The sequence below is a fragment of the Poromitra crassiceps genome (genome assembly GCF_964638095.1).
Source record: "Poromitra crassiceps genome assembly, chromosome: 3".
Lineage (NCBI taxonomy): Eukaryota > Metazoa > Chordata > Actinopteri > Beryciformes > Melamphaidae > Poromitra > Poromitra crassiceps.
The window spans coordinates 33,153,842-33,176,849 of record NC_139625.1 but is presented as its reverse complement, the minus strand read 5'-3'; the positions used below and the strand labels follow the sequence as shown (position 1 = coordinate 33,176,849).

The following is a 23,008-nucleotide window of genomic DNA, read 5'->3' as shown; positions in this document are numbered from 1 at the left end:
GCCAAAACTAATTTCCGAAGCAGGTATGCCATTGCCTCAAAAGCACACACACTGTACCAGGCAGATAAGTGTGTGTGTGTGTGTGTGTGTGTGTGTGTGTGTGTGTGTGTGTGTGTGTGTGTGTGTGGGGAGGGGGAGGGGGGGGGCAGGAGCTAGTGCCGGGTGGAGTGCAAAGAGTACTCCCTCTGGGGAATCCCCCGGAGTGCATCACAGCCCTCTCCACATGCCTCCCCTCATCTCCCCTCTCGCTACAGGTGAGGAAGAGGAGGAGCAGAGAGTGGATGTGTTGAGTCAGGTGAGGAAGAAGAGGAGCAGAGAGTGGATGTGTTGAGTCAGGTGAGGAAGAAGAGGAGCAGAGAGTGGATGTGTTGAGTCAGGTGAGGAAGAGGAGGAGCAGAGAGTGGATGTGTTGAGTCAGGTGAGGAAGAAGAGGAGCAGAGAGTGGATGTGTTGAGTCAGGTGAGGAAGAAGAGGAGCAGAGAGTGGATGTGTTGAGTCAGGTGAGGAAGAAGAGGAGCAGAGAGTGGATGTGTTGAGTCAGGTGAGGAAGAAGAGGAGCAGAGAGTGGATGTGTTGAGTCAGACTGACTGATCCGACTCATCTATTAGTAATGAGACGCAGAGAGGCTCTCAGCTCCTCACGGGCCTATCAGCACTCTATATCTGCTCCCAGAGCAATCTAGTAAGAGAGAGTGGCGTCAGCGGAGGTCCAAAATGCGTGACTCAGTAGCCAATGAATAGCCAGCAAGGAGGCTCACGCTAAAATAAAGCTGATAATATACAATTTGATTCTTTAAACGTCTGACCCTTTCAAAGTACATCACAAACTGTCCATTTGGCTGCAACTCGACAGCGCTGCTTAATCCAGGACCTTACTTCAGGGAACTTGAGAGTAAAACACTGGTCCATTGGAGTGAATGTCACGACTCTTCTATATACATGGCTCTGTCTGCTCCATCTCTCTCTGGCTCCCTGCTGATCACCTGACAGTGGGGAATGGAGATGCACAATATTGGATTGTTTTTGCCGATATCCGAAATGCCGATGTTTTCTTTTGGCCGATTGCCGATGCCGATATATGCACACATTTTTTGCCCCACCTAATTTCAGAGAACCTAAAATCTCTCCTGTAAATTATGTCTAGACTGATGAGGTGTCACCTTAAAGTTAATATCCCAGTCTTCTTCTGTTTACCATGGCGTGTATTGTGCTGTGTATTTACCATTATTTACCGTGTGTAGCCCTATTGTGTAGGCTACACGGCATGTCATGTTTTGCAGTGATCAAGGCAAACTGTGTGGTTTTTGAATGAGAGACAACAAAATATCGCTTCATCTGTTTCCACTGCACTTATCGCATTTTCCTTTAATCGATACACCCGACTTTTCCACCTCCCTCAAGTGTGATTTTTTTTTGCAATATTTGGAGGTTTTTGAGAATTTTGCAGCGTTTCCACTTTTTTAATGCGCAAATTAAAATTCCGCATAAAACAGGTGAATGGAAACCACCCTTAGGACAGACAGGCAGGGTTTGAATGCATGCTGAGCATCTCTCTACCTCTCTGCTCTCAGTCAACACTGTGGGAGTAGCCCAGGCTACAGCGTCACTGAGTGTGTGTGTGTGTGTGTGTGTGTGTGTGTGTGTGTGCGTGCGTGCGCGCGCGCATGTGTGTGCCTACATAGAAGTGTGTTTGTGTCAAAACACAGCTGGGTTCCCTTCCAAATATTTCCTTTAAAACTAGAACGACCGCAACGCGGACTTATGACTCCGCCATTAGTTAATTCTACAGTCCAAATCGCCATTTGAGGCAAATTGGAAGAAATTCCGTCAAGGCGCTCGTGAGATGTTGCGTTACAGAGCTTGAAAATTGGGTGTGTGAGGTCACAGTGACCTTGAACTTTGACCACCAAAATGTCCTTGAGTCCAAGTGGACGTTTGAGGCAAATTCGAAGAAATTCCATCAAGACATTCCTGAGATATCGCATTAACACATTGACTGCCAGCCGTTTTTTTCTTGCTGTAGGTAGCTTCTGCCAAGCCGTTTTTTGAGGATTGTGGCTCATTTTACAAGAGCCGAGGATTATTTTCTGCTTGGAGTTTGTGAACATACAATATCTCAAAAGTACTAATAGAATGTGTACTTTCTCTGTCTAAAAGAGTTAGTTTGTAGAGTTAGTAGTTATGTAAGCATTAGCAGTTGAATAAAGCATGGTTTTAGCGTCAGAAAAAATATTCAGAGATAAATGGCTTTTTGTGAAATTCGATAGAACTGTCACTTTAACCATTCATTTTTGGCTCTCTCTCTCTCTCTCTCTCCCTCCCCCTCTCGCTCTCTCTCTCTCTCTCTCTCTCTCCCTTCCCCTCGCTCTCCCTCCCTCTCTCTCTCTCTCTCTCCCTCCCTCTCGCTCTCCCTCCCTCTCTCTCTCTCTCCCTCCCTCTCGGGAGGGAGACGCACTAGGTTTAATCCTAGTGAGAGGGGGAGAGGGAGAGAGAGAGAGAGGGGGAGGGAGGGAGAGAGAGAGAGCGAGAGAGAGAGAGAGAGAGAGGGAGAGAGCGAGTTGCTTCAACTCCTCCCTCTTCTTGGCTGCAGCGGCCGTCACAGTCTCAGTGCTTTGCTGCTGTCCTGTGCCTGTCTGCACGGCCGCTGTTTGAGGAAGTCGGCATGGACATCCTCCCTCCGTGTGTCTTCTCCTCCTTCCTCCTGGCTCTACAGCGGGCGTGTCAGAAGCGCGTTGCTGCTGCCTGCCTGCCTGCCTGCGTGCCTGCCTGCCTGCTTGCCTGCGTGCGGACGCTCCTTGTGCGAGTCAAGATGGGCCGGGGAATGCGTGGGCGATGGGCAGATGTTGATTCTGGCCTTTCTGAGGTGTTTCAAAGTGTGTTTCACCTATAATCTATTTTGCAAATCGCTCTCCGCTCTCTGTGTGCTGCTGCCTGCGCGGTCGCTCTCGGGCAAGACAAGTGTGGATTACTGTAAAATCGCCTCGCCATTTCCTTGAATGGCTTGCTCCAGCGGCAGTTTTTTCTTTGATTTCGCTCGTCTGGGGGAGCACTGTCAACACTTAGTGGGTCGGTAAAATAGATTATACACATTCAATACCTCCAATAATTGTATAGGAGACGTAAAAGGGATTGATCAACGCCCCACCGTCAAAAAAAAAAAAACGATTTTTTTGACGTATCAATACGTCGCTGGCAGTCAACGGTTGGATTCTGCTTGACGTATCAGTACGTCGTTGGCAGTTAACGTGTTAACAAGCTTGAAAATGGCATTCGAGAGGTCACAGTGACCTTGACCTTTGATAACCAAAATGGAATCTGTTCATCCTTGCGTCCAAGTCGATGTTTGAGCCAAATCAGAAGAAATTCTATCAAGCCGTTCTCAAGATATTGCGTCAACGAACTTGGGAATGGCATTCATGAGGTGATAAATATGTGATAAATTGCAATTTAGTCTTTTTCAAATAAATATTGCTTGGCATGAATAAGCTTGGCATGAATTTTTCAGTTTCATTGCCCAATAATTCAAAAATGGCTACAGTGACATCAGTGATTGTATGGCTACTAGTTAGTAAGTTAAAATATCATCAAATGCATGTCTTCTTTGTGTTCGTCTTTGGATAAAAGCATGAAGTATACCCAACAGTAGCTGACAAATCAGAACAATAACTCAAGTCAAGTCACTTTATTTGCCATTTACAGTAGGGACTGCATTGGAATTGGGGTGCTAGGAGCTTAAAAAACATACATAACAAATCACAGGACAGCATATGAAAACATTTAGATACCGTGTAAAAAGAATAAAAGGAATAAAAGGGTTAAAGTGCATGTGCATGTGCATATTGGATAGAACCGAGTTCTCCAGCTCAAGTTTTAAAGTGCAAGATAATTAAAGTGCACATGAATTAAGATAAAGTGCCTATGCATAGAGGCAGCATTGCATGTACAGTCAGGTATAAGACATCTTGTCCAACATTCATCAAAAAAAGACTTCTTCCATGTCTCTTCTGGTTTCATGTGGTCTTGACTCTTTCCATTACGAAAGCCTATTTTATTCACTTCAACATTTCACAAGTTTGCACACGTGCGTGTGGTCACATGGGTGGGGGCTTGGTTTTATTACGGCCAATTAGAGGAGCTGATTTCTATTAATGCCGGAGACATTTGAACAGCTGTGCAAGGACCACTCGTCACAGGATGTTATTTTCAAAGCTGTGCAATCGGAACGAAAGCCATGAGTGGCCCTGATTTATCTCCGTCTCTTGTCTTCCTCTCCTGTCTGTCATGTGGTGCACTGCATGACCATAAATAGTTTGTTAAATGGGAGTGTTTAATTGATTACAGCTTGCATTTGAATTAGTCAATTTGGCTCAACGTGGGGGGAAATAAAACTATCAGGAGGTAGTACAGTAGGTAGGTGGAGGGAGTGACACTTCTCTGCCACCCATCTCCGCTGTCAATATCCCATCACAGCCATGTGATGGCTGCAGGTGGCGCTCACGCGGACTGACGCGTGTGTACACACACACACACACACACACACACACACACACACACACACACACACAACTGTGTTGGGGGGGGGGCGTGCCTGCATGCTCCACGGCGCCTATCACAGTCACTGGGCTCTATCTTCCCATAAGCACTAATTTAGCGTTTGCGCTGGTTTAACTCATTGAGTGCCATGGACGAGTATGTTCGTCAATTGGTTTAGTAACGTAGAGTGCCAAGGACGAGTATGTTCGTCAATTGCGTTTTTTGACGGTGGGACGTGCATCAAAGCCAGATCCATCTCCTGTGAAAGTATGGTGGCTGTTGAATGTGTAAAAGCTATTTTAGGGACCCATTAGGTGGCGACAGTGCTCTCCAGATTACAGAAAGGCGAGGAAAAAACAGAGAAGAAGTCGTTGGGGAAACGGAAATCGCATCGCATCCGTATGCATCGATATGCATGAAGCATAACGTTAGCTGTGCCTGCAGCAGCCAATCTGCTGCCACAATTGAGCACCTCCGTGTCCGCTGCGATAGCCCATCCGCATGATTTTGTTATTAGTTGTTATTATTCTCAACTGGAAGCATGGGAGCCGGTGACAAATACACGCGGAACGCTGTAAAAAAGCTGGATGTAGCGGACTTTTCAGTGCAGAGCAAACGCAGCAGAAAGCCCCAGAGACACTCCCACACGGAGGAGGAGTGTGCAGTTGAGGGGGGGGGGGCACGCAGAGCAGCATACAACACTGACCCAGACAGACCCAGACAGCAGGACAGGATTGGCAAAAGCAAACGAGAATATCTGATGCCCACCAGCAGTAAATCAAGACCAGCAAGAAGCTGCAACCAGCAGCGCACGCAGGGGCCAGCGCTGCTGGTTGCAGCTAAAAAATATTGTTTTGCCAAACAAAATTCCTTGGTTTTCGCTGTTCTATTGAAGGAAATTATTTTTGAGGTGTGACTACATCAGAAAATATTAGCTTCAGTCAGTGATGTGCATGAAATGTTTAATTTCACAAAAGGCTCATTATCTCAGCTTCTAGAAAAAAACGGCTGTTTTTGGTTAAATCAAGCTATCTTCTCCGGCTGATAACTAAAGAACGGAAAATGATATCAATAAACCTGTTTTTGCTGATGATAGAAGAGAGTCTCATCGTTCTTTTTGCGTGTTCGGTGTTTACATAGTAATATCACACAATATTCTGTGGGCCTCGAGAAATCACTGAAAACGCTCTGAAACTCTGGCACTGGGAGCGTCCGTTCTCCAAAAGTGGCGTGCGCAATGCAAATTGGGGGCGGAGAAGCGCATGCCTGTGATAATTGTACTGGGCATTGGCTGCCCCATGCCAAAGCAGGCATTTCAGCGCTAAAATGTGGGATTGATGGCATTACCCTATCGTCAGCAGCGCGCAATTACTTTGCGCGGAATGCTATCTTCCATGCCTTAAGGCACGCGCAAACAGGTGCGCAAGCGCTATTAGGGGATAGCGCCTGTCGGAAGATAGAGCCCACTGTCTTTTCAGCTAATCAGAGTGAAGGATCCCTTTCTGAATTTGAAAAGCTCTTTGTTGAATAATGAAGTCACTGAGAACGAATGGCACGGGGGAAATAATTGTGAACGTGTGATCATCTGTCATTTAGTAAACTGGCTGCAGATGAAGTTGACATTTTGAATTGACTGTATTGAGCCGACCCTGTGCACCCTGGACTGCAGGCTATAGACAGGAGCTGTGCAGAAGCACCAAAGAAAGGTTAAGGTCCATTGTCTGTGTGTGTGTGTGTGTGTGTGTGTGTGTGTGTGTGTGTGTGTGTGTGTGTGTGTGTGTGTGTGTGTGTGTGTGTGTGTGCGTATTGGGCATTCACAACTACTGCATTTTAGTAGTCATCGACTAGTCCCAAAAGGTAGTCGACTAGTCTCGGGAGATATGTATGTATGTATATGTATGTATGTATGTATGTATGTGTATGTATGTGTATATATATATATATATATATATATATATTTAGAACACGGCTCTCTTGAATACTCGATTCCGATTGGTCAATCAACAAGATTCACTGGTCATTATTTCTCGACAACCGACCGCTGCTCTGCCACACCTGGATTAATCAGTTGATAAGAGCCTTTTGTCAGCAAACACTACTAATTAGGCCAACCAGTTGCAGCTGTGGTGTCTTGTGTGCCAATTACGAATGAAACTGCTTTGTCGTTGAAAACGCTATTAAAAAATCTATTTGAATAATTATTTTTGTCAGATTATTGAATGATTTAGTTGTAGGCCGTGTTCTAAGCGGGATAATGTATAGTGAGCCGGTGATTACTGGAAATAATGACCGACAGGTGAATGATTAAGCCCTCCGCTGCGCGTCGGGCTCAATCATTCACCTGTCGGTCATTATTTCGCCAGTAATCACCGGCTCACAATACATTATCCCTTACATATATATATATATATGTGTATATATATATATATATATATATATATATATATATATATTTTTTTTTTTACCCAATAAAAGCCAGTACAGGGTTAACTAATGTAGGCGGGACTGACACGGGGGTATGTGGAATAGCAGAGTCCTTGATTGGCTCTGAGAGGCTGTTTACAAATGATAGACGGGAGTCTTTCCCTCTCTAAATACCTGAAATTATGTTTATTTAATGTAGAAAATGGTTTGTTCAAACAAATGTTCAATTTATTTATTTACCGTATATTGTTTATTCCTAAACCCACAGATGAAAGACTATGATGCACAGTGTCAACTCGTGGTTTTGATAGCTGACTAGTCTGTGAAACCCCTTGTGCGTGCGTGCGTGGTGGACAGAGACGAGCAGCATGGAGGGCACACAGCTCCACTGAGTGGCCAGGATTCCAACTGTTTTTCACTTAAGAGCCTGCTGCCTCCTGTGTGTGTGTTTGAATAGATGAGTGTTTGAGTGCATGTGTGTGCGAGTGCATTTGTGTAAGTATCTGAGTGTGTGTGTGCGTTTGTGTGTGTGTGTGAGAGTTAGAGAGAACAAGAGAGGGGGAGTATGTGTGTGTGTCTAAGTGTGCAGGTGTGTATAAGAGGCTGTAAGAGGGTGAGTGAGCCTGTGTGTGCATGAGACAATGTCTGTGTGCCTGTGTGTACTGTATGTGTGAGAGCACTTCTCAACAGCAGAATAAGCCCTGCAGTGTGGGTGGGGCAGGCCAGGGGGCGCTCCATATGTATATGTAAGAAAGGCTTGGATTGCTAATGACAGATCAGCTCCCAGGGTTTTTCCCTGGCTCATTCACTACAGTTTGTTCCTTCAGTTCTGTTCAGTGTACGGTCATCTCTTTTCCCAAACAAATCAACAAACGATCTTCGGCAATGTTGTTAGCTCAATTCTGTTCAGAACTCCTCTTCCGAAAGAAATCAATAGAGGATCTTTCCAAAAACATAATAATCAGACACCTCCGAAAACGGACAGTTGTTTGACTTGGCGCACGCTGGATATAAGGTGAAGTCCTCTGAGGCCTGTGCAGTGAAGAATACATAGCTCCGGATATTTACTCCTACCGACCGCAGACTGTACAGTACACGAGAAGGCCTTTAGCTTGAGACTGTGCACGAGAAGACCTTTAGCTTGAGACTGTACACGAGAAGGCCTTTAGCTTGAGACTGTACACGAGAAGGCCTTTAGCTCGAGACTGTACACGAGAAGGCCTTTAGCTTGAGACTGTACACGAGAAGGCCTTTAGCTTGAGACTGTACACGAGAAAGCCTTTAGCTTGACACTGTACACGAGAAGGCCTTTAGCTTGAGACTGTACACGAGAAGGCCTTTAGCTTGAGACTGTACACGAGAAGGCCTTTAGCTTGAGACTGTGCACGAGAAGGCTTTTAGCTTGAGACTGTACACGAGAAGGCCTTTAGCTTGACACTGTACACGAGAAGGCCTTTAGCTTGAGACTGTGCACGAGAAGGCCTTTAGCTTGAGACTGTACACGAGAAGGCCTTTAGCTTGAGACTGTACACGAGAAGGCCTTTAGCTTGAGACTGTACACGAGAAGGCCTTTAGCTTGAGACTGTACACGAGAAGGCCTTTAGCTTGAGACTGTACACGAGAAAGCCTTTAGCTTGAGACTGTGCACGAGAAGGCCTTTAGCTTGAGAGTGTACACGAGAAAGCCTTTAGCTTGAGACTGTGCACGAGAAGGCCTTTAGCTTGAGTATGTGTGAGAGCACTTCTCAACAGCAGAATAAGCCCTGCAGTGTGGAGACTGTACACGAGAAAGCCTTTAGCTTGACACTGTACACGAGAAGGCCTTTAGCTTGAGACTGTACACGAGAAGGCCTTTAGCTTGAGACTGTACACGAGAAGGCCTTTAGCTTGAGACTGTGCACGAGAAGGCTTTTAGCTTGAGACTGTACACGAGAAGGCCTTTAGCTTGACACTGTACACGAGAAGGCCTTTAGCTTGAGACTGTGCACGAGAAGGCCTTTAGCTTGAGACTGTACACGAGAAGGCCTTTAGCTTGAGACTGTACACGAGAAGGCCTTTAGCTTGAGACTGTACACGAGAAGGCCTTTAGCTTGAGACTGTACACGAGAAGGCCTTTAGCTTGAGACTGTACACGAGAAAGCCTTTAGCTTGAGACTGTGCACGAGAAGGCCTTTAGCTTGAGAGTGTACACGAGAAAGCCTTTAGCTTGAGACTGTGCACGAGAAGGCCTTTAGCTTGAGACTGTACACGAGAAGGCCTTTAGCGTGAGACTGTACACATGAAGGCCTTTAGCTTAAGACTGTACACGAGAAAGCCTTTAGCTTGAGACTGTACACGAGAAAGCCTTTAGCTTGAGACTGTACACGAGAAAGCCTTTAGCTTGAGACTGTACACGAAAAGGCCTTTAGCTTGAGACTGTACACGAGAAAGCCTTTAGCTTGAGACTGTGCACGAGAAGGCCTTTAGCTTGAGACTGTACACGAGAAGGCCTTTAGCTTGAGACTGTACACGAGAAGGCCTTTAGCGTGAGACTGTACACGTGAAGGCCTTTAGCTTGAGACTGTACACGAGAAAGCCTTTAGCTTGAGACTGTACACGAGAAGGCCTTTAGCTTGAGACTGTACACGTGAAGGCCTTTAGCTTGAGACTGTACACGTGAAGGCCTTTAGCTTGAGACTGTACACGAGAAAGCCTTTAGCTTGAGACTGTACACGAGAAGGCCTTTAGCTTGAGACTGTACATGAGAAAGCCTTTAGCTTGAGACTGTGCACGAGAAAGCCTTTAGCTTGAGACTGTGCACGAGAAAGCCTTTAGCTTGAGACTGTGCACGAGAAGGCCTTTAGCTTGAGACTGTACACGAGAAGGCCTTTAGCTTGAGACTGTACACAAGAAGGCCTTTAGCTTGAGACTGTACACGAGAAAGCCTTTAGCTCGAGACTGTACATGTGAAGGCCTTTAGCTTGAGACTGTACACGAGAAAGCCTTTAGCTTGAGCCTGTACACGAGAAGGCATTTAGCTTGAGACTGTACACGTGAAGGCCTTTAGCTTGAGACTGTGCACGTGAAGGCCTTTAGCTTGAGACTGTGCACGAGAAGGCCTTTAGCTTGAGACTGTACACGTGAAGGCCTTTAGCTTGAGACTGTACACGAGAAAGCCTTTAGCTTGAGACTGTACACGTGAAGGCCTTTAGCTTGAGACTGTACACGAGAAAGCCTTTAGCTTGAGACTGTACACGTGAAGGCCTTTAGCTTGAGACTGTACACGTGAAGGCCTTTAGCTTGAGACTGTACACGAGAAAGCCTTTAGCTTGAGACTGTACACGAGAAGGCCTTTAGCTTGAGACTGTACACGAGAAAGCCTTTAGCTTGAGACTGTGCACGAGAAGGCCTTTAGCTTGAGACTGTACACGAGAAAACCTTTAGCTTGAGACTGTACACGAGAAAGCCTTTAGCTTGAGACTGTACACGAGAAAGCCTTTAGCTTGAGACTGTACACAAGAAGGCCTTTAGCTTGAGACTGTACACGAGAAAGCCTTTAGCTTGAGACTGTGCACGAGAAGGCCTTTAGCTTGAGACTGTACACGAGAAAACCTTTAGCTTGAGACTGTACACGAGAAAACCTTTAGCTTGAGACTGTGCATGAGAAGGGCTTTAGCTTGAGACTGTGCACGAGAAGGCCTTTAGCTTGAGACTGTACATTAGAAGGCATTTAGCCCTTTCTTATATTTCCCGTTCACTCGGCTTGGGCGCTGCAAAAGACATGGCGCTGTGCCTAAATATTATAATGGCAGGGAAAACCCCGGCTCCTCCTACTGCTCTTCAGTTATGGCACCGGCCCAAAACTGAGAGCCCCGTCTGGGAGTGTGTGTGTATGCGTGTGTGTGTGTGTGTGTGTGTGTGTGTGTGTGTATGTATGTGTGTGTGTGTATGTGTCTGTGTGAATGCATGTACCTGTGCATCTCTGTATTTGAGACTGGTCTGGATGGTGTGTGTGTTCATGCATGCGCGTATGTGTGTGTGTGTGTGCGTTCATGCATGTGTGCGTGCATGTGTGTGTGCATTCATGCATGTGTGTGTGTGTGTTGCCCGTCCCTGTAGGCTGGTATGTGCGTTTGCGCCCCTGTTAAAGTGACTGGCAGATGATAAAAAAGGAGTGTATCTCAGCCGAGCACATTTCCCCTGGGCTCTGCTGCGCTGCTTAATAGAATACAGTACCACAAAGGGAGATAGAGGGACCGCTGCTGTGTCACCGCACACCACCAGGATGCGCCGCACACACACCGAGGGCCAGGGGTCAAAAGAACCAGAGCAAGAGTGGGGTGGGGGGCAGAGGGTGTGTGAGGGTCAGTGGGGAGGAGGGAGGTGGGGGCAGAGGGTCAGTGGGGAGGAGGGTGGCAGTGGAGAGGTGGAGGGCAGAGTGGGTCAGTGGGGAGGAGGGGCAGTGGGGAGGTGGTCAGTGGGGAGGAGGGGGCAGTGGGGAGGAGGGTGGCAGTGGAGAGGTGGAGGGCAGAGAGTGGTCAGTGGGGAGGAGGGGGCAGTGGGGAGGTGGTCAGTGGGGAGGAGGGGGGCAGTGGAGGGCAGAGGGTGGGTGGTGGTCAGTGGGGAGGAGGGGGTCAGTGGGGAGGGCAGAGAGTGGGTGGTAGTCAGTGGAGGGAGTGGGGAGGGCAGAGGGTCAGTGGTGGTCAGTGGGGGGGAGGGGGCAGGGCAGAGGGTCAGTGGTGGTCAGTGGGGGGGAGGGGGCAGGGCAGAGGGTGGGTGGGGGCAGTGGGGAGGAGGGGCAGTGGGGAGGGGGGAGGGCAGAGAGTGGGTGGTGGTCAGTGGGGGGGAGGGGGCAGTGGGGAGGGCAGGGGGTTGGTGGTGGTCAGGGGGGGGGAGGGGGCAGTGGGGAGGGCAGAGGGTCGGTGGTGGTCAGTGGGGGGAGGGGGCAGTGGGGAGGGCAGAGGGTCGGTGGTGGGCAGTGGGGGGAGGGGGCAGTGGGGAGGGCAGAGGGTCGGTGGTGGTCAGTGGGGGGAGGGGGCAGTGGGGAGGGCAGAGGGTCGGTGGTGGGCAGTGGGGGGAGGGGGCAGTGGGGAGGGCAGAGGGTCGGTGGTGGGCAGTGGGGAGGGCGAGAGGACAACAGTAGAGGAGACTGAGGTACACAGCAGGGTTTCCTCCCGCGTATTACAAGGCCTGCCAGCCAGCCCTAAACCCCCCACCACACCTAAGCATTGGGGATTATTATTAAAAAAAAAATGTTTTAACAATACACGAGACAATACAAGACAGACAGGGAAAAAGAAGAAAGAAAAAAGTAGGGCTGTCAAACGATTAATTTTATTAATCGCAATTAATCTTGCGATTAACTATAGTTAATCGCGATTAATCGCATCTTTGTATCGCATGTTTAAAATGCCATTATTTTGCATTTCAAAGCATTTTTAATTAGATATTAATCATTCTTACCAGTGTGTCATGATTGGGAATCAAATGAATGCAAATAAATGTACTTACTTTGTGATCTTGAATTTTAGATTTATTTTCAATTAGATAGAAGTGGAATGTAGACCGGAGGTAACAATGTCTACAAAATATATCTAGAACCGATACTTCCGGCGGTGGCGCTGTGGAGCAGTCGAAACCCAAAATGACACAGCCGAAGAAGGCTGTGTCTGAGCTAAAAACTTTGGCACTTCCATGTGAATAATGGCTCGGTATTGGAAACTGTGTATTGATAACGTGTATATCGCGTGAAACCATTGGAGCCGACCTCCCAGTGGTTAGAGGACCCGTGCATCCGAGACTCTGAAGGAAGAATGAGTGATGAGTCTCGCGCTAGCTAGCTGGCTGCTAGCTGGCCGCTAGCTACTTTTAGGTGATCGCTCGCCTCAAACTCGATGTACTTCGGTGATATTTTAATTCCGTTTTACACAAGGTGCAAACTACGGCTCTTGACTTGTCCACTGTGCCACTTGGGGAGTTTTTTTTAAGTAAGAAGAAGCGTATTGCTGTCGTTCTCTTCCATGCCTCCTGCACAAGCAGGAGACAGGAAACCGAACGGCTTGACTACAAGTACGGGTGCGACGAAGGGACAAAATAGCGGCATGCGATTAACGTGATAAAAAAAAAAAAACGTGTTATGGTGGGCCCTTAACTCATTCTCTGCCAGGGTCATTTCGGTCTGTGTGCTCCCAGTGCCAGGATTTTGAGCATATTTCCTGATCTTCCAGGACCCACAGAATATTCTGTGCTAGGAATAAAATTACACAACATATCTCACAAGAAAGCAGAGACTCTCTTCTTACCCCTTGTAAAAAACTGAAACTCTACCATGTTTCCTTGTTTAGTTACAAGCAGTGGAAGTTAGCTTGTTTTCACTAAAAATGCCCTCCTTGGGAGAGAAATAGGAGAAAAAGAGGTTTTTAGTGAAGGACACCGTTTCAAGCAGAACTCTCTTTTGAGCCTTTTATTTTTTGCCTCAGTGACACATCAGACATATACAGTATTTGTTTTCCCAAATAAATAAATAAAAAATAAAAAATAAGAGAATGTATTTGAGGGAGCTGTGTCGGTCCATCCCGCCCAGTGAGCGGCTACAGAGAGAGAGAGAGAGAGAGTCTGGCCCCTGGGGTTTCTTGACAGATGAGGCTTGGCCGCAGCCTCCTTGCTACAGTATTGTCAGTAAAATGGAAGAACCTCAGAATAAGTTGGAACCTATTTCGAGACATGGTCTTTCCGAAATAGGTGGTGTAGGACTACACACAGGACTGGGACTAGGACTGGACTGCGCCTCCATCGACTCAGAGTCTGAAAACACAAAATATCAAAGTATGATAAATATGTGCACAAAATCAAATAAATAATTTACTTTTACAGTTGCCATGTGGATTTTTAGCTTAGCTTGATAAAAGCATAAACAAATGGAACGAACCCTTATGTGGTCACACTCACACTCTCTCTCTCTCTCTCTCTCTCTCACACACACACACACACACACAGGAATAACGAGTGCTGTAACGTTACCTGCTGTCACGTTACCTCTCATAACTAACGTTAGCACAGAAGATCACACAATAGCTACGTTAGTGCTGTAAACTTTGAAATGTTTATGTGACACAGACGGCTGTGTGTGATCATTTCATCTCAAACGCGATACAAAAAATAGGCTACTTTTTACCATCCTCATCGCTCTCTCCAAGTGGCACCCATTTCTCCTCCTCCGATTCATCTGTGTCAGACGGATCAGAACGCTGTGAAGGGGAGCCTTCGTCGCCCTGGCGCTCCGTCGTGGAGCAACAACAAAAACGCCGGCGTCTTCCTCGCCATCGTCGCCATCCGAGAACTCTGGGTCGGACTCTGTTTCGACCACAGGCTCCACCCATAAATACTAAACTAGCGGGTTCCTTTTATCAGTTTGACTTGAAACAATGTCACAGGCTGGGAAAGTGTCTGATGTAATGTAAACACCCAAAACATGAAAGTAAGTCCGAGTACGTCTTTGGCACAGAACGCCATTGTTAAAAGTACGTCCGGGTACGTCTTTGGCAGAGAATGAGTTAATCGCATCGCGATTAACGCTGACAGCCCTAGAAAAAAGCATACATACATCATTGACATTTAACATTGCAATGTGGTGCTACCAGCTGCTCAAGGCGCTTATGTATGTAATAGATACAGTGACCAAAAATAAGAAGGGAGCTCCTTGAAGTTTTACAAAAAATAGTATTTAATCCCGAAGTAGTATATTCGTGTCCACAGCAGTGTTACAAACAGAATATATCTATCTATTCCAGCCTGATGAAGACCCTGTGTGGTTGAAACGCGCGTAGCGTTTTTGTTTGCCCGTGTACCCTTTTGAAGATATATTCTGTTTGTAACACTGCTGTGGACGCGAATATACTACTTCGGGATTAAATACTATTTTTTGTAAAACTTCAAGGAGCTCCCTTCTTATTTTTGTTTACTATTTGCCTGCTGAGCTGCCTTGGTCCACAATTCTGTGTTCCCCTATAGATACAGTGACGAAACAGAAGAGTAGATCTTGTGTAATTTATGCTTCGAGTAGTGAAGACGGTGAGCAACTTCAAATTGAATCAGCTGGTGCCTGCTATTAACTGAGCAGAGTTGTACCACTGACAGACTCATTTCCCATATAATGTCAGATAAATCAATGCCAAGTTCCCCCTGCCACGCTTCTCTAATTCTCTCAGTAGAGGCCATGTTGCAGTTATTAAACAGACATACAAATCTTGAGATAAGATGCTTGGAGTGAGAAGGACTCAGCAATACATCAAAACAAGCATGTTCATTTGGAAGCGCTTCAAAGGTGTGAATCTTGGATCGAACATAATATCTTATTTGCAGAAATCTGAGCCAGTTTGTGCCGGGTAACCCAAACTTCCTCTTCAGTAGATCAAAGGATGCAAAATGGCCATCTATGTATAGACCTTTGATGGAAACTAGACCTTTCTCACTCCAGGCATGGTAGTTTTTGTCTAACCATGGAGCCAAAAACGAATGATTGAAAGAAATCGGTGTGTGAACAGAAACATCTGGCAGACTCAAAACACTGCTAATTTGATTTAAAATTCGGACAGAGTTTTTCATGACAAAACTTAAATTACAATTTTCTAAGGTCCCAGGTTTCTCTAACTTAGCAAATAGCATGGCTGGCAAGGAATAATTAACAATGGAGCTGGCCTCCATTTTCAGCCACAGGGGGGCTCCAGAAGTTAAGTTACCAGGAGTCCCTTGCCACCAGTACATCAGAGCCCTAACATTTGCAGCCCAGTAGTAGCGCCTACATACTGGTAAGGCTAGCCCTCCCTCAGACTTGGGTTTTTGCAAGTGAATTTTTTAAATTCTATGGTTCTTATAATTCCAGATGTAGGACAGAATTACGGAGTCCAGTTCTTTAAAGAAAGCTGATGTGAGAAAGATGGGAAGATTTTATTGGGGATTATTATTGATACTAATAATAATAGAAATCTGCACGCCTCACACACAAATTTAGAATAATAAAGACATGACAAGAAAACTCTGAAATAACACAAATGGAATTCAGTGACCAAATCAAAGATATCTGATATTTTAGATTATTTAAGGTAGGCACCATTTGTCTTGACAAAGGCTTTGGAAAGAAACTCATACATATGATCTACTTCACTGTTTATATTTGTCTAAGAACCTAATGCCAACTATATTTAAGCACAATGAATGAAAAACATAGTACATTCAGGTGTGTCCAAACTTTTGCCTGGTAGTAAAAACCTGGAGAAAAACATAGTTGATTTTGCGCGAGGAGTAGAGTGAAGACGGAAGCTTCAGATGCAGACAGAACACAGCCTGAAAAGAGCGCTCCTCTCCACTCTGATGTATGGTTGAATCAAACACATCTGTCTAGAGGACAGAGGAGAGACGTTAGGGGTGACTCATTCATGTCACTTCATCCCACCCACCCAGACATGGCCCAGGGTAGGAAGCCTGCTGGTACCCCATCTTCTAATGCCTCCACCCCATGAGTTTATGCCACCCCTCTGTTGAAACAGGCACCAAAGCAATGTAAATTATTAATAATCTTGAACACACACACACACACACACAGCAATGGAAATTATTACTTTCAGAAGTTTAAAATGTTAATATTTCTCACCAAGTATGACATTTTTCAAGGGTGATCTAGGCCGCCTGGTGATGATTTAGCATAATCTCACAGCGTGAATTTATGGTCATTACTTTAGCAGCAATTATTATATCGTCAACGCTTCGAAAGCACTATATTCTCCCGTGGCACCCCGGGCTGTTACTAGTGCTCGTGTAGCTCAGATGGTACATAGTGTCTGTGTTTTGCACTGACTGACACTTCCAGGTTTGGAGGTACAGAACACTGTCAGCGATAGGGGTTCAACTCCCACTGGGGCCACTCCTACTGAAAAAGTCTGAGCTCACTTCAGATAGAGGTGCCTGTCCACCGAATAGCATACATTATGTTAATATTAGCTATAAAGGAGCACAGATGTGCCAGGGAGCCACAATCTCACAGGAAGCAGAGTTTTCTGGGACACTATAGGCTGACTATTAGAAGGTTAAGTCAAGTTTTTCAAGAAGTAAACAAGCCAATGTGCTGACATGCGGCCAGTGTTCTAGAGAACAATAGTTCAGACTCTCGTTTTCTTCTATTGCTTTCATGTTAAAAAGACAAGCACCACTGGACTCCAGAACAGAGAATAGTGATTCCACTGCAGGTTGCAGAACTTCTGGATTGGCAAGGAAACTGGATTTTTGTGGTCATCTGTGACAAGGCCTTGACCTTTGACCTTGGTCTTGCTTCAGGATTATAGTTAGAACAAACAGCAGAGTGTCTCTCTGGCTTTGCCCACACTGCAGCAGTGAGCGGCCTGATGTAAATTGGTTGATTCTGCAAAAATTCTTGGAACTCACTGCTTTGTTGAACTATCCACACTTTGCTCAAAAGGAGATAATACATCATTTTGTTCATCATATACAACGCATGCCTGCCAACATTAGACCATGAAAAAGAGGGAGATTTTCTGGGTTATTTGCAAATGCACCCTCGCCAAAATGTAGCTTTGGAGTGTTATTTAGCCCCTTTCCTGACAAGCTAGCGTCGTGACATGCTTGACATGATACCAATGGATGCCTTAGGTCATCTAGTTTCATATGATACATTAGCAGAAACTTCCCTCTGGTTTTATAACTCGATCACTTATAAAACCAGAGGGAAGTTTCTGCTACAGCCCTCTGAAAGACAGTAAACCTATTGTTATGTGTGCTACTTACTGAGAAACACCCATTTGAGTTGGATCAGTATGAAATTGGGAGATTAACAGGAGAAATTACCAATCGTGAGCACAGCGGGAGAAAGGGACTCCCGCAAAAATCGAGTGTTGGCAGATATGACAATGACTTTCAGATCAAGGAGCTTTTTTTTACTGAATGTTTCCTGATCTACTGCTGAACCTTTAGCACCATACTCAAGAGTCATTGTTTATGGAACAAACATGAATAAATACAGACTTCTACAATAGCTACAGTACAACTGTAGCACTATTTCCATGGCAACTATTTGCCAGCATGTGATGTTCAAGTTACATTTGATGTTAAATAGTTGTTTTGGCTCACTAGATGCAGCACGCGGGACTTACGTACATGTATCCAGGAAATCTGTCATTCAGGTCACTATCACTTCAAAGGCATCTTGCTCAGACAAGCAGCAGCCAAGTTTAGGGAAAAAATAAATAAATACATTTTCATGCCATATCCCCCCAAAAATGTTTTGAATATTTCACATTCTCCAAGAGATTTCCAGACCTGGAAGACACAATATTAAAATTCCACGACTTCTACAGGTTTTCCATGAATGTTAAACATGAGTTATTCACTCCTGAGAACCTAAGGTGCGATACTGCTGGCCGCATGCAGACCCCTGAAAGCACGTGTTTTGTGGTTAACACTGATGTTTAATGCATAGGTTTCATGGCTGCTGAATGTTTGTGGGGGATCTGTGCTGGTGCTGCAGATAAGCGAGATGGCACCCACCACCTCCCCCTGTTCCCACAGGGAACATGGCAGGGAGAGCGGGGAGAGAGAGTGTGTGAGAGAGAGCAAAACCCACAGCGACAAACAGCCAGATTAAGAAAGAAAGTCAGAGCGAAAAAGAGCAAATGATTTTCATGCTAATTAGCATCCCTCTCCGCCCCCGTGCCACAAACAATGCGGCACCCAGAGTACCAGTAGCACACAGCTATGAGGCTGCTACTGTAGCTAGCTAACTCTGGGTCCCTCTGCTCATCTCTGCTGAATCAGTGGCAAGCAGCACACACATCAAAAACACACTGCGCTGTGGGATTAAGAGCCAGAATGAGAGCCAATGAAAGAGCATGGGGAGGCAGGTCGGGAGTGAGAGGAAGGGAGCAAACAGGAGAGCGAGGGAACTGGAGAGAGAAAAGGAGGAGAGCCAGAGATAGGGTGGTTATCTTCATGGGTTGCTATGATGCCTGCACAAAGTAGGTCCACGTCCACAGCTTCAAAAACTGTCGTCGTGCCCGTGTTCAAATGCTGACACGTGTGTACAAACATAAGTGCATCATGAGCCAGTAATTGCAGGGTTTGGCATGTGTGTGTGGAGGGAGGGGGTTCACCGGCTGCAACAGCGTAAATACCCCGAAAGCTTTTTGATGGGCTCCATCAAGAAAAACTGAGCAGAACCTCCGTGAGAAGGGAGAGTTATTCAGTCACTCTGCACTGCTTCTGAACATCACAGTCATTGCAAAAGGTCTGTTCACAAAGAATGTCAGAATCTTCCAAATCGCCACTATCAAAGCTCTCTGCCTTTCTGTGGCTGTGGGATCGATAAAAGCACCGTGATGTGGAATGGCTGGCTGACTGTGCACACAGGCTTACAGGCAAGGTACACCAGATGTGTTACGGCTGTGTTGCGGATCCGGCAAAACTGCTGGATCGACTCTCACCCATGTTAATTGATGGGCGATACATGCGGTACGGAAAAATTACGCACCTGTTCTATTTTTGTCGGATCCCGCATACGTCTGACAGATTACATGAGTGTGAGTCTGTTCGCATCTATTCCGGAGGCGGTGTACATTAGCCCTAAGTCTCTCCTTCAGGGAGAGCATGTGGGACTCTCAAGAGGAATACACATAACATTACACACACACACGCACACGCACACGCACACACACACACACACACACACACACACACACACACAAGCCCGCACAGACACATTTTACCCACTTTTTGGTCCTTCTCAGTTTTTCAATCGATCGACATTTCAACACATACAATGCATCCAGTCTGCAGATCCTGTTCCCTTAGGTGAACCATGTAATGGAGAGAGAGAGAGAGAGAGAGAGAGAGAGAGAGAGTGTGTGTGTGTGTGTGTGTGTGTGTGTGTGTGTGTGTGTGAGATATGAACGAGTGAAATAAAACGACAGAGTGAGAGTTGCCTGTGTGTGTGTGCATGTGTGCGTTGACAGCTTACCAGTTCCTAAAAACCAGTAAGCTGGAGCGGTTCTTCATAGTAATGAAATAGTGGTAATACATAGCTACAGTAGAGTGGCTTTGGTGATCCATCACCGTAGTACACACTGCTGCATCTCACACACTCACATACGCACACACACACAAACACACACAAAAACACACACACACACACACACACACACACGCACACACACGCATACATCCAAGACAATCCTGCCACCCTAACAGTATAACACGTCTGTGGTGCGGAACAGTGGCTTGACAGGTAGAAGGGGGGTGTTTGCTATGGAGGGGGGGGGGGGGGGGGGTGCTCACCTGAAGAACGTGACAAAGAACTGCACCAGATCCATGAAGTTACTGTGCTGGGAGAAGGCGATCTGCAGCAAGACACACAGAGACAGAAATCTGCTTTAATGGGGGGATTTGAAAAAGGACGGTCAGCATTATACACTCATAAACATGCAAGCTTAGGACCGCAGTCGACCTTGTAGATCTGTCAAAAGGGGAGAACAGTGCAGGAAAGCTAACGTTTGCCTCCGCTGTGTGAGATGGTGCATCTATGTTGTATGATACTATGCAAGTGGTCGATGTGACTGTTCTGCACCGGTATTCGTCTAGGTGACATTGGCACATTCATTGTACTTGGATGAATATATTGTTAGGGGTCCGCTGACTCAAATGTGGGATTGTGCTGAGTCTCTTGAGGGACACAGACACTTGCTGCTTATCTGTGTTCCAGACTGTCAAACCCACAACATGCGAGCCGTCGGCCTCTGCCCTCAGCGTGCACAAACCTCCTTCTTGTGCACGTGGGCAGAAATTTTCGCTGTGCAATCATCACAAGAGCAATTGTAGCTAACGACATCCTATCTTAATCAAGGTTGCCAGGGGTAACACTGCTAGTGCTTTACCCCCCCCCCCCCGCCCCCCCAAGAACACAGGCCTTGCTGACACAACACTGGCCCTCTCTGGCGGCATGGGGGTACTGCGTCTCTGCTAACCACAGAATTCCCCTCACACACTCTCAAACAGCTCTCCGAGGTGACACCTTGGACCAGAACTCATCACCACTCTCGCTTATTATTCCCTGGCAGCGCAGGGATTTGCATACAATTCCACAGGAAAACAGAGGGGAGAAAAAAGACAAAAGCCACAGAAGACAGCTGTGTGCATGTCAGATTAGTCTATGAATTCTTAATATATGATTAGTAATAACAATATACGCATGGAAAAGCTTGATGGATCAGAATATGTAAGGCTAACAGTGACTTGTTCGAGAACAACATGGGGCCAAAGGCATTGGCCCTGTGCAGCAGGACGACAGGCGCGTGTGCGTTCGTCAACGGCTCTGGGTCTAATTTACTTGTGTAGTCTGCACCATCTGGCTTGCTAATGTGATGCTGTTGATTACTGTTGAGCGCCGAATCCTCAGTGTGATCGTTTTCATCCAGACTGTTGAACACAAAATAGACATTCACGGTACTAATACACTCACAGAAAAACTGTGAAAAGACGATGTCATCAGCATGGGACTGAATTTCTCTGTACTACCTGGTGTCAAGTAGCTCAATGGGTAGAGCATGGCACCAACACTGGAAGGGTTAGGGATTTGATTCCCTTTGTATCTAGATGGGTAGAGCATGGCACAAACACCGCTAGGGTTAGGTGTTCGAAACCGACTCGTGCCACTGCCACCCATGTCCAGGCTTATATCTAAAGTGCCTGGCACTTAAGATAATAAAGCATCCAGTAAATAGCATTTAAACTGCTATGGGGCAGGGGCACAGATAGCCCTTTTCCACCAAGGCAGTTCCAGGGCCGGTTCTGAGCCAGTGCCTAATCTGGAACCAGTTCTTCATATGTTCGACAGCCAAAGAACCAGAATGAGCTCTCGAGCAGGAAAACTGCTGGCACCAACTCTTTGCTGGACAAGAAGGAAAACCTCTTATGTCCGGGGCTGGGGGCGGAATTATTGTGATGTGACAAACGTAAATATAATGTAAATCTAGGTTACAGCGTCCATTGCCCAGACCTCACTGCTTTCCGGGACCGTGGGCGGAGTGCTGGCTGCGCTGGATGCCTGGAGCCTGGAAGCAGCTGGGAGGACAGCCCACCAGGAAGCGAGAGAGCCGAGCGGGGGTTAGCTGATCCCCAGGCTGCTCCCGGTGCCACTGTCAACCGGGGCGGCTCAAGGTGGCGGGGGTCTGCAGTGACATCTGCAACCCAGCCCACCCATCTTGAAACAAGTACCCAGGAGAAGTATTGCCATTGTGAATAGCAATTATTTCTGAAATGTGTGTTATAACAAGCCAATTATATATTCCAATTGCATCTACATTGAACTAAGATATTCAGATGGATAAAAAAAAAGATATACTAACATTTATGGGCTAGCAATGTTAGCCCCGGTAGCTACATCATGTTGCAAAGCATTCAGACGTATACAATGACGTAATGACGTGGCTGTCTAGCCAGCTCTAGCCTGTGGAAAAGCAAACCGGTTCTTCAAAGCTTCATAGTTGGAACAACTGCCAAGCGGCATCAGCACCAGCACCAGCACCAGCACAGTTGGTGGAAAAGGGGAAAGAGAGAGAGAGACACCAGCTGCAGGGTTCAGATGAAAAAGTGTGAGGTGGACAGACAGGAGACATCGACATTTTCTGTTTTGCTACTCCCTCCTCAATGGCATTTTGACATCCCTCCTCAATGGCTTTTTGACATCTCGATCGAAAATATTCTGAGGCAGCGGCCGTCATTTCTCTTGCCCTCTCCCCGCCCGGTCTGCCCACTTCCGCAGCGCTTCTCCAAAGTAAGCAGGATTTAGAAAAGTTCTGGTCCAAGGCCGTGCTGCAGGCGACAGAGGGTCGCTCCACTCTGCCAGACAGATCCTCCCATACACCTCTGCAAACAAAGTAGAGACATTTCTGGAAAGTGTTGAGAATTTCCACCAGCTTGTAATTAAGGGAAAATATTTTCTGAAGGAATCTTCTCTTTCTGCCCATGAATGTAAATGGGAGGTAAAGGATTAAAGAAAAACTATCAGAGATTGTA

General features: G+C 46.4%; 1 protein-coding gene across 1 annotated transcript in view; it reads right to left on the bottom strand.

Annotated features, from left to right (window-relative positions):
* atrn (attractin) overlaps nucleotides 1-23,008 on the bottom strand; it is a gene marked incomplete at its 5' end in the record, with an annotated part of 226,984 nt that overhangs the window by 92,447 nt on the left and 111,529 nt on the right. The window contains one exon of the mRNA XM_083634035.1: nucleotides 20,273-20,334. Coding sequence (XP_083490161.1) covers nucleotides 20,273-20,334 — 62 coding nt within the window. The remainder of the gene's footprint in view (nucleotides 1-20,272; nucleotides 20,335-23,008) is intronic.